Genomic DNA, 17,143 nt, shown 5'->3' with positions numbered 1-17,143 from the left:
CTTATCCTAGAAGCAGATGGAGAAATCCTCACAGCAACCATCAACCCTCTAAATCATTGTGTCAGAATGCTCCTTTAATTCATGAGGTTCTCCACCATTTACAATAGTTACACTGGTTGGATCCCCTGATACTACTGCCTAAGTGCAAGGACACAAGGCAGAATTGTTATGCAAGAAAATCAAGCTCGAAAAGTCATCACCACATAAGTATTCAGTAAGATGTTATATGAGCACAGCAGCTGCTTTCATAATTAGCACAAGAATATAGCTTACCATTTCCAGTTCCAGTTCTTTTAAGTTCCATTTCCTGCATGTGGATTTTGCTTGGAGTCATTCGAATGGGCACCGGGTGAACAATAGCAGTATCCTGCAGAGAGGGAAGAAAAGTTTTATTTTAGCTTTAAAATGATTCCATTAAGAGCTGCTTTTGACTGCATTCAGTGGCAGTTCCCAAGCTTATATTCATAAGCAAACATTTTTACTGAGTTCCTATGAATGTGATACTATAGTGATCGGTGGCAATATAAAACCTTGAGATAGAACGGGTTTCAGTCGGGTAGCCCTGTTAGTCTGTATCAGCAAAAACAACAAGGAGTCCTTGTGGCACTTTAGAGACTAACAAATGTATTTGGGCATAAGTATCTGATGAAGTGGGTTATAGCCCACGAAAGCTTAATGCCCAAATAAATTTGTTAGTTAGTCTCTAAGGTGCCACAAGGACTCTTTTTTTTTTTTTTTTTTGAGATAGAACACTTTCCATAACAAATATCCTTAAACTCAGTGCAAGTGTACAGGTATTTAGACTTCCCTACAGTGGTCTCCAAACTTTGGTCCCTGGTTCATAGAAGTCTGCTGGTCACGTTGTGCTAGCTGTGTCTGTAGTTGCTAAGCTGCATCAAAAGACAGCTAAATACCTTAAATACTTTCCATTATTACCTTTCCCTATAACCAGATGGTGTGGTTGCCACAGGTGTGTTGTATGTAGCCCATGAAATATGAGATGTAGCCTATGCTATGAAATGCTCAATTTCTTTTTAAATGTAAGATCAGGATCTTTAGATGTAGACATTTCAGAGTGCCCCATGTACTTCTGATGCTTCAAAAAATTAAAATTAGAATATCCTGGAAACTCTTATGGGCTTGATAGTCTAAAAATTTGACTGTACAGTAAAACTCACAGCATTTCAAGGAGCCCATTAATATCTTACATGAGCATGATGGAAGCTTGTGTTTTTGTTTTGTTTTTTTAAATACCCTTCAAGAGATGTCTAACATGCCACCTAAAGGCAGAGATAACTATTGCTGACATTTAGAGCCACTATCTATATGAAGTACTTCTATGGCCATTGTCAGATGAAATGGGCTAAGTCATGCTCTATAAAGGGCTACCAGATGCTGCACTCATTTTCCCAAAGCCAAGCCCTGCACTTGAGTGCTCAACTCCCACTGAGGGCAAAGGCAAATATGCGTATGTATCTGGGAGAACAGTCTTAAATTTAAAACTGCTCCTGAAAGCTAAACGCTTTAAACTGTGCTCAGTTAGCTCATTTTCACAAGGCCTATATATACTCGGCCTTGTGAAAATGAGCTAACTGAGCACAGTTTAAAGCGTTTAGTTTTCAAGAGCAGTTTTAAATTTAAAGACATATAAATAAATAAATAAATAAATACATAATTTCTACACTGTTTAAACTAAGCTGCACTGTATTGGGAAGACAAAAAGTTCAAATGTATACTGCAAATGTAAACAGTACACTTCCTTACCACAGTTCAAACACTACTATGAACATTAAAAGATCTTTAGGCATGAACATGGTTTAAGAGGATATCATGCTTTCTATGTAAGTTTTTATATACAGATCAGTCTTCTATTGGAGCTATCAACTGTCCTTTGCTTCCGAATGTTCCATATGTACTCTGAAGTGTGGCTATTACAAATCTTGTGTGATTTACATTTAGAATAGCTTGATATAATATTGCCCAACATAGTTAAGGGCAAGTCAGTGACAAAAGGCAAGTTTTATTTTTTACTGATGTAAAAATGCAATTTCAGCTTTCCCAAACCTAAACTATAAATTCAATATTACTCCTCTCTTCCTTATTCCTCACATATAAGCTCCCTCCTCCCCTCCCCCCCACTATTTTTTTTTGGCCCAGCAAGCTGTTTTGTCCTACAGCACAGAGGGTTTTGAAGAAAGTTAATTTTGTGACTGCCCTTTAGTCAGTCACTAAAGGATGTTCCAGATAACTGACTCCCTGGTTCTGAAAGGCAGCAGCAAGCCACGTCAAGTTTTAGTATTTTAAACTCTGTGCTGTGGTGTCATTGTCCAAGATCTCTATGATATGAAGAGGTGGCAAAACAACACTAACTTGGATTTGCTGGTATTCAGTTTTTTGGTAGCAGAATATATGAACAAAATTACTGATTTCATTTTGCCTCAAGATTCAAGTAGTTATGTTAGCAATAAAACTAAGCGTCATACCTGCCTAATAGTCTATAACAATCTAATTTTGCAAGCAGTGTTACTGCTTTATACTGCTTGTTACATTTCAAAAGTCAAGTATATGACAAGACTTTAAGAAGGTGATTAAGCCAATATACACAATATAGAAAAATCAATCTGTAAAATCATCCACAGGACAGAAAAAATGTATTTTCCATATCAGTTGATTCCTTGCCATTTTTGCTAATTACTGCTAAAAATAAGTTACTGACTACCATATCAGTTGAACAAAGCAATGCAATAGCTACAGTTCTTGATTAGCCAAGCATTTGCTAATAAATATGCTGTAAGAAATGGAGGCATTTAATAGCTGTAAAGTGATTTAACATTCTTCCATGAAGGAGTAATTAGGTTTAGGTAAGTTATGTTTACACTGAGGAATAGGGATAAGTACATAAGAACAGCCATACTGGGTTAGACCAATGGTCCATCCAGCCCAGTATCCTGTCTTCTTACAGTGGCCAATGAATAGAACATGTAATCCATCCCCAGTCGCCCATTCCCACCTTCTGGCAAACAGAGGCTAGGCACATTTCAGAGCATGGTTTTGCATCCCTGCCCATCCAAGCTAATAAACATTGATGGACCTATCCTCCATGAACTTATCTAGTTCTTTTTTGAACCCTCTTACAGACTTGGCCTTCACAACATCCTCTAGCAAAGAGTTCCACAGGTTGACTGTGTGTTATGTGAAGAAATATACAAACAGAAAGAAGGCAGTGTTTATATTAAGTTGTAAGGCAGATGTTTTAATTTGATTTTTTTAAATCACACATTCGAGGGAAGCTTTTGGACTAAGTTTTTGGGACAGGGACTATTTATACAGTGCCTACCACAGTGGATCTCTGATTGTGGCTGGGATTGCTAAATGCTACTGTAATACAAATATATTGGCAACAATAGTATTAATTCAGACTTTGCAGAGTTATTAAATTTTTAAAAATCATTTATATAATCTCTAAGATTTTATGAAATTAAACAAATTTAATACAGTAAGATAGGTACTGGCCCCTACACCTAAGCAAGGTGTTAACTACTAATCACTATTCACAGCACTGCTGCAGTTTCTAATGCTGCAATTAGCGCAGTTGTACTATTGCTAGAGTAACTTGACAGCAGTATTATGTATGACTAAAGTACCACACCAATTTTGGTATATAACAAGAACATCAAGTTTTATATGGATGTTCAGATAATCTGGATAAGTCCGTTATGAGTCTTTATGTGCACAAAACCAACAAGGTGTAAAGAGAAGAGAGCTATGCTGAAGTCTACGTTTGGGTGACATAGCTGAAGGATTTAATAAGACTATTGGTTCACTGCGGTTCTATGGATTATAGTTTGTTTACATTCAAAATGTTTTAAATGAAGTGTAATAAAATGTATACATCCATCAGTAAGTGTGTCACAAATCATTTCCTTACACAGATTTGATAGCACTTTTATCACATCAAAAATCAAGAAAAACATTTCCTGTACTAAGCTATTAAGAGTGAATGGAAAAAAAGGAAATCCCTCTTTCCATCATAAGTAGACAAAATTAATAAGCCTGCCACCAGTCCCAATCAAGCAAGAATCATGCACAATAGCTAAAACCACAATGTATGGAAATTCAGTGTTAATAAAATTAATTTCAAACAAGCAAGCTAAGTGATTGACTTACAGGATCAGCTGGTGCAATGTTAGAATCAAATTGGGTCAGAGTTTGTGAGCTTGAAGAGCGTTCACTAAATGTCTCCCACTGCTGAACAGACAGAGGAGAGACAAGTCAGCATGATGAGAAAGATGAGTAAAAGATCACTGGAGAAGAAATTTAGCATAGTAGTTCAGAGGTTGCACTGGAGTTTGTGTATCATATTGGCTTGACTTGGAACAAACATACATTAAGGGAATATTTCACAGTTTCAATAGGACATTGATATGCAACCAAAAGTATTACCTTTCTCTAAAGTTCTGATCAGAACTGTGTGCACCACACTGAAAATGTATATATGCACACAATTTAGAAGCTTTTTATGTGAAAGAAATATGCAAACTGTTGATATACATACAAGATAGAGAAATGGTTAAAACATTCAGATTCTGTAAAAACAGAAGTGGTGCTACATCTTGTACATATTCATAACTATAAATCCTATGCAGAGAGGCTTCTTATGTTTATACAGTTGCAAAATCAAAAAAGTGTTTAACATTTAGTGTTTATAGTACTCTTGCAAAAAAGTTATATAAAACACTGAGTTGAGCATAGACTATTCTAATTAAAACAACCCAATTTGACTTGCCAGTGAACCCCGAGAAATGATTCTATTCTGCATGAGCACATTTTTTATTTTATTTTAAACAAAAGTGCATAAGTTTTTAAATTATAACTGAAACAATGCAAGTAATTAATGAGTTCAAACACATTTGAGTTTATCAACCAACAAGTAGTCAACCTCTGATCAGCTCTACAAGATATGGGCCATGCTATATTACAATACATAATTGCCAAACAAGGTCCTCATGCTTTTTTTTTTGGGGAGAGGGGAAGAATGCAGCTGCAACCGGAGCAATTGAGAATCAAAGATCAAATTACTCTTTGCAAGAAGAATGCTGAATGAGTTACATGTCTTGTAATTAGTAGAATGGTGAGTAAATATTAGTCAAACTTTATTTCAAACAAACACTGGATCAGAGGCTTTTTGGGAGAAATGTAAAGTTTTTTTTTGTTTTTTTTTACAAAAAGGTGTTAGTATCCACATTAAAATCATATATTCCATTGTCCAATTCCTACAAAATGGAACATTTCCAGAATATACAGAAAAGAAAACAGTATTTAAAGGCAAACCATACTCATGCATTGCCTACTACCAAGCCATTTTCTAGGGATTTGTCTGCAAATGGAGCTGTTCAGGAACAACTCCAAGTGTGGACACATTTATTGTGGAATAAGAATGCCAGGTTCCTGTGTAGCTTAACCCACTTTAAAAGTACATCAAGCAAAACAGGAGCAAGGCATACTTATTCTGAAATAACTGTCCAAACATGGAGATATTCAGGATTATCTGTTTTTGAACAGCTATTCCTGAATAACTCCATGAATAGACAAGCCCTTATATGCCAAACTTCAAGCTTTCAATTGATAGGAATAATCCTCAAATCCACATTAAGACAGTATTTTATGAGCAATTAAGACTCAAAGTATCTGTGTTACAACCAAAAGCAATGCTAGTTCTTCCATCCCTTATAAGGTACATATCAAATACTGGTATTAGCACAGACATACCTGTATGCTGAACCATAAGAGCCTACGTTAGATTGCTTATCTTATAATTATACTTCTTGAAAGACATAGTGCATGACACTCATTCTTGGATCTCAGATCACAAGTACCAGACAGGCAGAACTCCTTAGGGTATTATGTTTTGTTTTTATATGCAAGCACAGAAGAATGCGGGCTTGTCTACACTTACCAGGAGATTGACAGGCGGTGACTGAGGCATTGGCGGTCGATTTAGTGGGTCTAGTGAAGACCCGCTAAATCGACTGCAGATCGCTCTCCCATCTGTATGGAGAGATTTTGGCAAACCAGTAAAGCGCCTTAAACCACTATGGCTTATTGCTAAAAGCAGCCAAGTCAGCAGGCCATAAAGTGGCCATGCAGCAGCCTCAGCTTGACCAAGGCAGGAGGAGAGGAGGTTTTGGGTGCCATAGAAAGGGTAGCTTGACCCCACATCCTTCCTTATAAGAGTTGTGTTGAAGTTGCTGATACATGCATTTTAGAAGAGCAGGATGTGCCCTCAAGAATGTCTAAAACAGGGTCTCAAGGCTGCAAACTCTGGGGAAAAAACCACACCTGGTTAATCAATAATCAGAAGGAAGCCTTGATAGATCATTGCAACTGCTTGCTTAACAAGTTTTCTTTAAGTGACATGTCATTGTATTACTAACATATAAATAAGGGGGGAAAGTTTGAGGTAGTGGGACTGGACTCTCCCTCTGGATGCATCTTGTGTACCCCACTGCTGTGCCACTCAGCACTCAGCTTCGGTAATTATCAAGGATTGGGGGTGTTTTATTAATCTGTTGCGGATGTGTGTAAGTGCTTGAGACTAAGTAAAGTTTAGCTTGAAGTGAAAGCACTAGTGTTGTCCTGTTTGTGCCAGCCATCTATCGGTCGGCCGGGTTTCCCCTGATTTATTTCCTGACCACCTCACACAGAATAAAAGTTACCAAGAGTTTTGGGTTGAAAGAACCCCTGGTAACACCGTCAACTTCTGTACTCCACCGGATCGAGAACAGTAAGGGGAATCGACGGGAGAGCATCTCCCGTTGACATCACATAGTGTGGACCCCGTGGTAACCAGATCTAAGCTACATCCACTTAAGTTGCGCTATTCATGTAACTCAAATTGTGTAGCTTAGATCAACTTTTGCCTGTAGTGTAGACAAAGCCTCAGCCATTCCCACCCCACATTGGAATAATGCTCAAAGTCAACACACCTTGTTTAAAGCACAAATTCCATGGGCAATCCTATCACTATAGGATCCTATATAAAGAGCTGTTGGATCCTATCAAATTGTGTTCATTCCGGAACCTTTTTACGTCAAGAGTATGGGAAAAAGATCTCCAGGGGATGGAAATGCAGCAGGCATGAGAAGAATGTTGGCAATACAATAGACTCAGTATGGTGGAATTCCATCATCAACTTGGACATGACTGAGTCCACAACCTTATGAAACACTGCAGAAGGTACGCCATTAGCGCCTGAAGCTCACTTTACAATATGAGGTCATTACCACTGAGAAAATGCCCCTTTAAATAAGAAACCTGAGTTCACATGTACCAACTGGCTTAAAAAGGAACCTCTATCAGCTTTGTCAAGAATACATGAAGATCCTGACACCAGCAGCTTCTCAATAAAGTATTGCAAAAGGGTCTTTCAAACGATCTATTTAAGACTAGTTTGCAACAGCCTGAAAGGGCAGCCAAATGAATATAGCTAGAGAACAGAGGCCTTGTCTACATGGGACACTCAGGAAAATTAATCCAAATTAACTAAAGGTGTGAATCTAAAGTGGATTAAACTGCATTAAATTTGTGTTGAAACTCTCATTCAGACTTAAAGTGGCCTTAGTTTGGGTTAGTTAAATTTTTGAATAAAAGACAAATCAAATTAAGTCCACTTTACATTCCAATGAGATTTTTGACATGAGTTTAATGCACTTTAATCTACTGTAAATTCACACCTTTAGTTAATTTGGATTGATCTTCTTGAGTATCCCTGTACAGACAATCACATTTTGATAGCTGAAGTATTTTGCACAGGCCAAATGAAGCTATTCATGTGGGCCCATTTGCCCCCCACTGCAAATGTTTTCTCACTTATAACTGAAGTTCCATCTTACAGATGGGTTCTGAAGCCATGCGAGGCCTTTAGATGCTACTTTTGAGACACCATGCCTATGGAGCTCTAAACTGGGTAGGGCGAACCTGTCCAGGTGCCCCTACACTGGAATAGAATGAGGTGTCCTGACTTGGAGCAATAACTCGTGGCAAAACCTCAGTCTGACAGAACTGGCTTTGGCCACTTACAAATGAGTTAAGAATCATACTTGTCTGGTCAGTTTGGGGTTATTCATATAAAACTTTTGTACCTCTTGAACTTTGCTAGGACACTTGTTTCCACAGGCACTAACTGAAGGGCTTATAGGATCCTCCTTTTCCCAATGGACAGAAAAAATGTGACCTGTCAAACTGGTCTCTTCTCCATATCACAGGCAGAAGAATATTAACTTTTTTTCATGTGAGGGAAAAAACTTCACCTTCTGTGTTTTCCATTAAAAGAAAATCTGATGCACCACTTCCTGAACTAGAAACCACTCAATGAGGATTTACCAGGATTGCCATCAGTCCATAAGAGTGTTCCTTTGCCACCTGATACATGGCAATGAGTAATGTCTTATGGGACAGAACTCACTCATGCCCACATCTTAGTGGTGCAGGAAATGTGATACATTTTGACACACTTGAGGAAAAATGGGACTAGATGACGCGGGATGGAAGAATTGATAAATTGCCCTGTTTGTTCATTGCCTCTGAAACATCTGGCATCGGTCACTGTCAGAAGACCCATGGCCGTTCTTAAGCTGCGCGTTCGATTGTTTAAACCAGAACCACCTGTTGGTTAACAGGTCTCCAAACATCTTTAATCTCATCTCTAGAAAATATCTCCTGTTCATGGAAAGAGAAAGTTACTTGGGTGTGGAGTCACTCTGCATGGTCTTCCTGGACTGCTACTAAAGCAAACATGAAGGTACATCATCTGGACAAAGTCTCTGACCTCGGCTTCTGCTGGGATTTCAGAATCCATTAAGTTGTCTTCAGATGAAACATGTCATGGGTATTATGAAAACTTAAATGGCCAGGAGATCTAACATTCATAACAGGTCTAAGTAATTGCCTGCTGGCATCAAGTTTGGCTCTGAGGGATTATTTCTAGAAAAGCCACAGTTGTTCCCCAGGATACCTTTGTACTCAAGATACATGCGTAGCCAAATGTGACACCACTGAACAGCATTCCCTTCACCCAGGCAGAAGATGCAATAACCTGCTCATCCATTACAAAACTGCCTCAAAATGCTCAAGGGATTGAGTATGCAGCCAAAATCTTAAAAGACAGATAAGGAAGTCACAAAAAATAAACTTCAGAATGAATAAGTGCTCAGTCTAGGAGAAAAGAGTTTTGGACTCTCCAGAGCACCAAGTTAGAAGATAAAGACCTTTTAAAGCACCAAGTGAGAGGGGACCAACTGATCTGTTGAGTTAAAGAAGGAAGAAGCCAAAGTGCTTAACATCCAAAGTAAAGGTCAGACCAAATTCATGATATGTGCTGAGGCTAGTACCTGATGTGTATTCCCAAGCTAGCAGTGGTGAATGCAGCAAAACAGGTATAAAACAAGGACCCAAGCACAAAGCTGGAAGGAGTAGAGCAGACGTTCTCAAACTGTAGTCTGTGGACCACCAGTGGTCTGTGAGCTCCATTCAGGTGGTTTGCGGATAGTTCTCTCTAAAGTGAGTGCCTGGGCAGCTGCACACAAGAGAATAAAAGCCACCCACCTAATTAGAAGAACTGTGCAGGTGCCTGGATCCTGGAAAGGACTCACCTGAAAAGTGAGGTGGTGGTCTTGGAGTGAAATGGGGGGCAGGTGGGAGGGGGAAGTGAGGTGAGAAGAGGGGGCAGGGGGTATTTGGGATGTGCAGGGCTGTGGCAGCCAGAAAAAGAGGCAACTTTCCTCAGCACCAGTGCTGCGGCTGCCGGTGAGAGACGGACCTCCTTCCCAGCCTCAGCTCTGTGGTGGGGGAGACACCCCTCTCCTTCCGAGCCCCAGCTCAGGGGCTGCTGCGAGGGAGACACCCCCCTCCTTCTCAGCCGCAGTTCGGGAGAGAGAGTACATCCATCGCATTAGACTACTCATATTAAAATATGAATTGTGTGCTTTATATTTCTAGAACAAAAAAGTTAATTACTTTTTTTTAAAATATAGTGCTTTTATCCAAAGCGCTTTACAATAGTTCGCTAAAGACACAAACATTTGGAAAGATCATTAAGTGTTCTGCTGAGACCCTAAGCAATTTTCAAGTGGTCTGCAAAAAAAAGTTTGAGAACCACTGGAGTAGAGTATAATGGACACCCAAATACTGTTGAAGCTGAATGCAATGAAGACCCGGAGCAGCAGCTGAAGAGGCGTAGCTCCTGCAGGGAGCCCCCCTCTGCATGGTCAAAGAGGAACTGACTAGGAAGGTTAAAAAAGCAACAGTTAAAGTGAAGAGTTACTGACTGAGCACCAGAGAAGTCCTAAACACTTAAAAAAACTTAGAGTTCAGCACAAATTCTTAGGGAATTAAAATTAAGGAGTGAAAATCCTTAAGATAGCATATTTCAAGAAGTATAATAATCTTGATGTTAAAAAATAAAGTTAATCATACTATCATTTATTTTAACTATGCAGCTTAAGAAATAACTAACTGAAATGTTAGTATAATTACTCTTTGCTAGTATTCCTTAACCTAGGTATTTTCCCAAATCCTTGTAAGGTGGTAAATTGGCACAATAAAATCTCAGACTCCCACAGCAGTAGAAAAGAGCCCACAAGCCACTTCAGGTGAACAAAATTATTTAAGATAGACGTGATTTCAGATTGTGAAGCAACTGTACTAGAGTAGTGAGGCTGTCTACCAGAAACCATTACAGGTTGTTTCTTCTTACTTGTTCTCCACACTAGTGTCTAGTTCTCCACACTAGTGTCTAGGTCAAGAAATAGGTATGTTATAGATTGCCAAATTACTGTGACATCTATTACAATCAAATCTTTATTATAACCATAGGTACTATATGTTGGGAATACATCTTTTCAACACATAATGGTATGACCATATGACCTTCTAATTTCCGACAAAAGAATTTACCTATGACTGTTTATACCTGCAAAATCCAATTTACACAACGTAGATATAATTTAGCATTGGCTGGACACAGTAGGAAATCCAGAGATCATTAAAGTACAAATTATTTCTTCTAGATGCACTGTATGTATATGCAGGTACATTCACCTTTCAGTGAAATGTTATTTATGAAAATTGCTCAAGGTAATATGTTTACAAAGTGGGAACAATATTTCCTTTTTTCAGCTGAAAGTAATGATTCACTGGGTCCCAGCAGGTGACATTTCAGGAGAATACAAAGTTTTTACTTTTTTTCTTCAGCCAAAATTTCACATATGGTGAAAACTGAGTTCAGACATTACTTGGCCTGAAATAGGAAAATGTTATATTTAAATTAAGGTATTCTTGTTTAAGGGAGAGAGTGATGTTCTTGCAGTTTTTCTTTTAGCATGTTTCCATTGTGGGCACAATATGGAACTAGAATATTCTTATGAGCAAGAAATTAAGAGCCTAAATTTAGGCTCATAAATCCATTTTTAAGGCACCTAAATCATTAGTTTTCAAGAGTGCTGAGCATCTATTGTGGATATCTCTGAAATACTACAGGGAAGTTAAACATCACTGAAGTCACTTGAGGACAAATGGGAGCTGCTGGATGATGAGCATTTGCAAATTTAAGCCACTTATTAGGTGCCTAAATCTGGAAAATAACTTTAGGAGCAACTTATTTTTAAAAAATCTTGGCTTGTATCTTTTTAGTCAAGTGTATGTAAAGTCAGTGTTATCAGAGTATAGAAAAAGAATTAGTAGTTCTCCTACTCTTCTAGCTCATGGAATGTTCACACAGAAAGCAACCTTTAAAGATAACTTGGGTTGCTGAATTCAAAAATTTAGAACAGATGTCCTGTTAAGCCTGATGCATGTTAATATTTCACAAAGGTATTGTTAGTTTACTTGACTGAAATCAGCTCACTAATTTATTACAGCTTTGAATTGTCTTACTAAAGTTTTTCAGGCAATGCCTTCCCACTAGTGCCACCATACTTTTTTGTGGGATTGAGGCTATCTTGCTGGTGAGTTACTCATTTCAGGATTATAAAGCATCTGCACTAAAAATGGCTCTCCATTTAAGATTTCTCATGTGTCAGATGCAACAATTCTATTAGATGACACATTGCTGTCCATTGTATAACTAATTTACTAAAGGAACCTGTCTCAAACTTTGTGATGCTGTAGTCCCTCACTTCACATTTTGAAAGCAAATGTAATAAGTGAACAACAAATTCTGGTCTGAAAACTGACTACTCACTCAAACTGAGCTCTTCCACTCTTCCTCCTATTCAGCTTGTAAAAACTATTCCCTACTGAAATAAAAGATTTCCTGCAGTTGGAAGCTCATTGACACTGAATGTATGAGATATCTGGGGCAAATAGTTTGAGAGAATCAGGTAATTAAGCGCCCCAGAGCCTAAACACCCACAGCCTTGGACATATGCAGAAGCAATCCTGGAGAACTCCATGACTGTTTCATTGCAAACATCCTACACTCAATGAAACGTATACAGTGCTTTGTGGCTATACTGCAAGTGAAATATTCTTCTAGGGCAATATCGCTTTAGATGCTAGACTATAGCTCCCATTATTTTTGTATCTTACTGTAATAAACAGTATTTCCAATACTTTTCTAGTTTTTCTGCACTCAAGTAATATAGATTAAACCCTACATCATCTTATTTATATTGTGGTAGCACCTAGGAACACCAGTCTTGGAACATATGGACCCCATTGCGTTAGGCACTGTACAAACAAAACGTCTTTCCTTGCCCCAAAGAGTTTACAATGTAACACCAACAGGGGAAGGGATGGCTCAGTGGTTTGAGCACTGGCTTGCAAGTTCAATCCCTGAGGTGGCCATTTAGGGATCTGGGGCAAAAATCTGTGAGGGACTGTTCTTGGTCTTGCTGTGAAGGCAGGGGACTGGACTCGATGACCTTTCAAGGTCCCTTCCAGCTCTATGAGTTAGGTATATCTCCATATAATAAAACAGCTCTAAGAATTAGCAGGTTTATATCCTATGTCTTAGGTCATATTGTCAGATCTGTAGAAGCAGGCTGACTCTTCAAGCCAATCTTGATAAAAGATAATGAAGACAAGGATACTGAAGCACACAGTGATGGAATAAGTTGCTACCTTTGGTGATGTATCAAAAACTGAAATCTAAATAAGACTTGTTTGACATGGCTTAATCAGAAGTTCTTTAGATACTGCTTTAAGTACCAAAGATACATAATATAAAAAACACAGTTAGTAAAAAGTTAAAATGTTAGCAACAGTAGCTTTGATTTCAAAGTAATTTGTGACCCTGAATCACCAAATAAATAAATAAAATGGATTCTTTATTCTGCTGATAGTGTTTTAGGTTTAAGCTTTCACTTAACTCCATCATTAATGAGACTTGGAAATCCCCCTGGAGATAACTGTACTACCAATAGGAGTATTTTGTAACTTTACATTGGACTCAGAAGCCTACAGAGTACAAGATGTGGAGGAGTCAGTTATATACTAACCATTTATTATTCAGCAAGCACGCTACAACAACACTGTATTAAGGTCAAGCAGAATTTAATTAATGATATTTTATACATCACCGTGCTCCCTACTGATTTGGGAGAAAGGAAATATTACCTTCAATATGATATTTTAAATGCTTATGATTTTCCTATGTTTTAGTAAAAGATTAACTGCTCTGTTGAAGACATTCTTCAGAGCCAGTGTACATGCCTATGTAATCATGCAAGATTTCTAACAAGAAATGCTAGAAAGTTTAATTCATTTAACTTGCAGTTTCATGTTGTAACATTCTATATATGATGAAACATGAACCTATACACAGTTTAGTTAGTGGCCACTAAATACTTTTCAAATAAAACGAAGCTTTTACTAACCTCGCTGCTCTGATTTAGTTCTGGCCAGGTCTGGTTTAGGGATGGCATTGATGGAGACTTGCTTGGAGGTGCTTCTGCTGGAGAGCTGGAGTAACCTACCTCACCAGACTGATCTCCAACTTCTGAAATGACAGGAACCACTATAAATCAAAAACAAACATTTAATCAATCTCTATTTGTTGAAAAGCTGCCAATGCCTCATGGAAAACATAGGCTATGTCTACATTACTGACCTTAGAGCAGCAGAGCTGTACTGCTGCAACTGTGCCACTGTAACGTCTCCTGTGTAGCTGCTCTATGCCAGCAGGATAGAGCTGTCTCGCTGATAATTAAACCATCCCCAATGAGGTACCATAAACCAATGAGCGGCAGTAGCTATGCTGGCAGGAGAGCATCTCCCACCGACATAGCACTGTTCACAACGGTGCTTTTGACGGTGAAACTTATGTCAATCAGGGGTGGGTTTTTTCCTCACATCCCAACTGACAAAAGTTTTGCCAACATATTTGCTAGTGTAGACAACACCTCAGTTATCTTTTATTCTGCACTCTACTATTCCTTATTTGCCTTTTAGACACCTACATGAAACCATCTCCATCTGCTTCTTCAATTGGTTCTTATAGAAATAGTTTTGTCACTGAGAAGAGAAGCATCTAATAGTGCTTTACATCTTAAAATGCTTTACAAGTACTAATTCTTACAACTCTTGTGAGGAAGCAAAGTATCACTCCCATTTTACAAATAAGTGATTTGCCCAAACAAACAGTGGCTGACAGACAACTCGAGAGTTTCCACTCTTAATTCCCATGCTCTAACCTTCAAGGAGTATTGCCTCCTAGGATTCTCTTGAAAAACTAGAACTTGAAGTATTAGTCTGTATCTTACTCCTCTTATTGCTTAATACCCATGGGCTACACATAATGGAGACTGGGGGAGGCTAAGTCTCCCCAAACCTCATGCCATTACAGAATTTGGAGGGGGAGAAGGACAATGTCAGATTACTGCACGGTCCCATGGTGTCTGTACCCAGGGATCCCAAATTGGCTGGAAAAAATCTCCCCGCCGCCACAGCCACGGGTCTGGAGGCGCTCTCACTCCCTACTGTGGTCTCAGGGCCGCAACAGGAGTGGGAGGGGGATAGGTCCACAGGGAAAGAGGCAGAGCATGGGAAGAGCCACGGGGGCAGGGGCAGAATGGGGTGGGGGCCAAGGGTGGGGCCACAGGTGGAAGGGGTGGAATGGGGAAGGGCTCTAGGCTTAGTGCTCTGGCCAGGACCAAGAGCTCCACTGTGGTTCTGGCCAGGGATGAGAGCTTGATTCTACCTGGGGCTGAGCTCTCAGCCTCCCTCCATAGTACCGACTGAGCTCTCAGACCCTCTTTGTCCCAGCTGAGGCCATGGGGGGAAAAAGGGGTCCAGCTCTCAGGCCTTCCCCACGCTGGCTGGGGCCACAGGGGAGCTGGGAGCAGTGAGCAGGGGCGTGGCCTTGGCTGGAAGAGGCAGGGCAAGGGGATAGCTTCCTCAAGGGGAAACTTCACCCACTGCCCTGGTTAATATTTCAAACAGTAAGGGCAGATTAATGTAAATTAAAAATATATTATACAATTTTCTAGTCTTTGATGAGGCATCAGCTGTTTTAACTTCATTTAATCTCAAGAGTCAAGATTTCTGGGTATTAACACAGTGATGGCAAAAGTTTGTAACTAGGGACTTCCATTTCCTGGTGGTATAACATAATGAGCAATCTGTTTGATAGTTTAGAGAATGTGTATTACACCATTATGAGACAAATTTCAAATGAAAAAAGTTACAGCATTTCACCTAAAATCAAGACCACATTGGATATCAAACTTCCAATATGAACAGAAACAACCTCCTTACTTGAAAGGTTCAAAGCAACAGACATCAATATTGAGAGATTAACAAACATCAATACAAATTGTAATCCAAATACAAAGACACACGAAAATATAAAAGATCTATTAAACCACCTAGTCTGCTTCCTGATATCAAAGAACTGTTCCCTACAATATATTCAATGTTTGGGTTAGCCTTCTTTTAAAGCACTCAAGCAGTTGGGCTTCCCTTCACTGATTTTTGGAGATTATTACAGTTTAACACTTGTCACATTTATGATGTTATTTATTCTGTTTTTTCCTTAATTTCACCCCCTTTTCCAAGTACTACTGAATAATCCATCTCCCTTTGTGGCATTAAGGCATTTAAACAACATTTAAAGTGTTATTTAGAGTAAAAATTTAGATCTACAGTGTGCCTCAAGCAACATTAATGGAGCCAATGAGAGTCATTTACGCACATACTGCAGGACTAAGGCTGTGTTGCAGACGAGAGTATTTACAGGCAACCTGATGTCAAAATAAGCGGGTGTTCCAGGTGACATACTATGGTTACTGAACTGCAGAGTACACATACAATGAAAGTTTGAGTCCTGCTCTCAGAAGTGTTCTGAGAATGTGCTTCAGTTGCTCTGTCTGAATTCTGCAATAGCCCCTTCCGGAATTTTGCCCTGATAGCAAACCTTTTGATTTAAGAGCAAATACTCCAAAGTACTCTAAAATCTGCACACATTTCCAGATCTTATTTTAGCAGTACTACCAAGGAAATTAGCACTGAAGAGGAAAAATGAAAGACTTGAGTAAAAGGCAGCAGCAGGGTAATGTAATCTTAGCGCACGTCTCCGTTACAAAATTAAGTCAACTTAAGGTGGATTGACCTACAACAGCCACTGCAGTAATTAAATAGTCTTTTTGTTTCTACACTATGCTCCTTCTGTCGGCAGTGCACGCCCTCACCAGGAGTGCTTGCACTGACAGCTCAGGCTATCAGCCCCGGGGTGGTGGAACTCCAGCTGTCAAAGGCATCAACAGGCAATGTAAGCAACGCAGTGTCTACATGGACACGGCACTGACCTAACTACATCAACCTAAGTTCTATGCCTCTCACATAGGTGGATTTATTAGGTCGACAGAGCAGGCAAATTAAGTCAGTGAGAAGAAGATTGTAGTGTAGATGCTTACACAGTTAGGTCGATGTAAGCTTCCCCTACAAACTGCTATAGGAAAAAAGCAAGCAGTGAACAAGCTATTATAAAACCTTTAAAAATGATACTCTATCCCTGACTATTTTCATACAACTTTTTCACCCTTGTTAAAATGAAGATCCTGGGGCAGCTTTAATTGTGATAGTACAGGGGTCAGCAACCTATGGCACATGTGCCAAAGGTGGCACGCGAGCTGATTTACTGTGGCAC

General features: G+C 39.2%; 1 protein-coding gene across 10 annotated transcripts in view; it reads right to left on the bottom strand.

Moving 5' to 3' along the window:
- Positions 1-17,143, bottom strand: part of REPS1 (RALBP1 associated Eps domain containing 1) — a 109,293-nt gene that overhangs the window by 23,039 nt on the left and 69,111 nt on the right. For 5 of the 10 annotated variants that reach the window (XM_039530908.1, XM_039530901.1, XM_039530905.1 and 2 more), the window contains exons 9-11: positions 13,875-14,014; positions 4,168-4,248; positions 274-367 (exon numbers count right to left, since the gene is read on the bottom strand). In XM_039530908.1, coding sequence (XP_039386842.1) covers positions 274-367; positions 4,168-4,248; positions 13,875-14,014 — 315 coding nt within the window. The remainder of the gene's footprint in view (positions 1-273; positions 368-4,167; positions 4,249-13,874; positions 14,015-17,143) is intronic. The other 5 variants (XM_039530904.1, XM_039530903.1, XM_039530900.1 and 2 more) reach the window with 4 other exon arrangements.

Source organism: Mauremys reevesii, linkage group 3 (assembly GCF_016161935.1).
Source record: "Mauremys reevesii isolate NIE-2019 linkage group 3, ASM1616193v1, whole genome shotgun sequence".
Classification (NCBI taxonomy): domain Eukaryota; kingdom Metazoa; phylum Chordata; order Testudines; family Geoemydidae; genus Mauremys; species Mauremys reevesii.
Note: the sequence above shows the minus strand (reverse complement) of the source record. Positions and strands in the feature narration are given on the sequence as shown.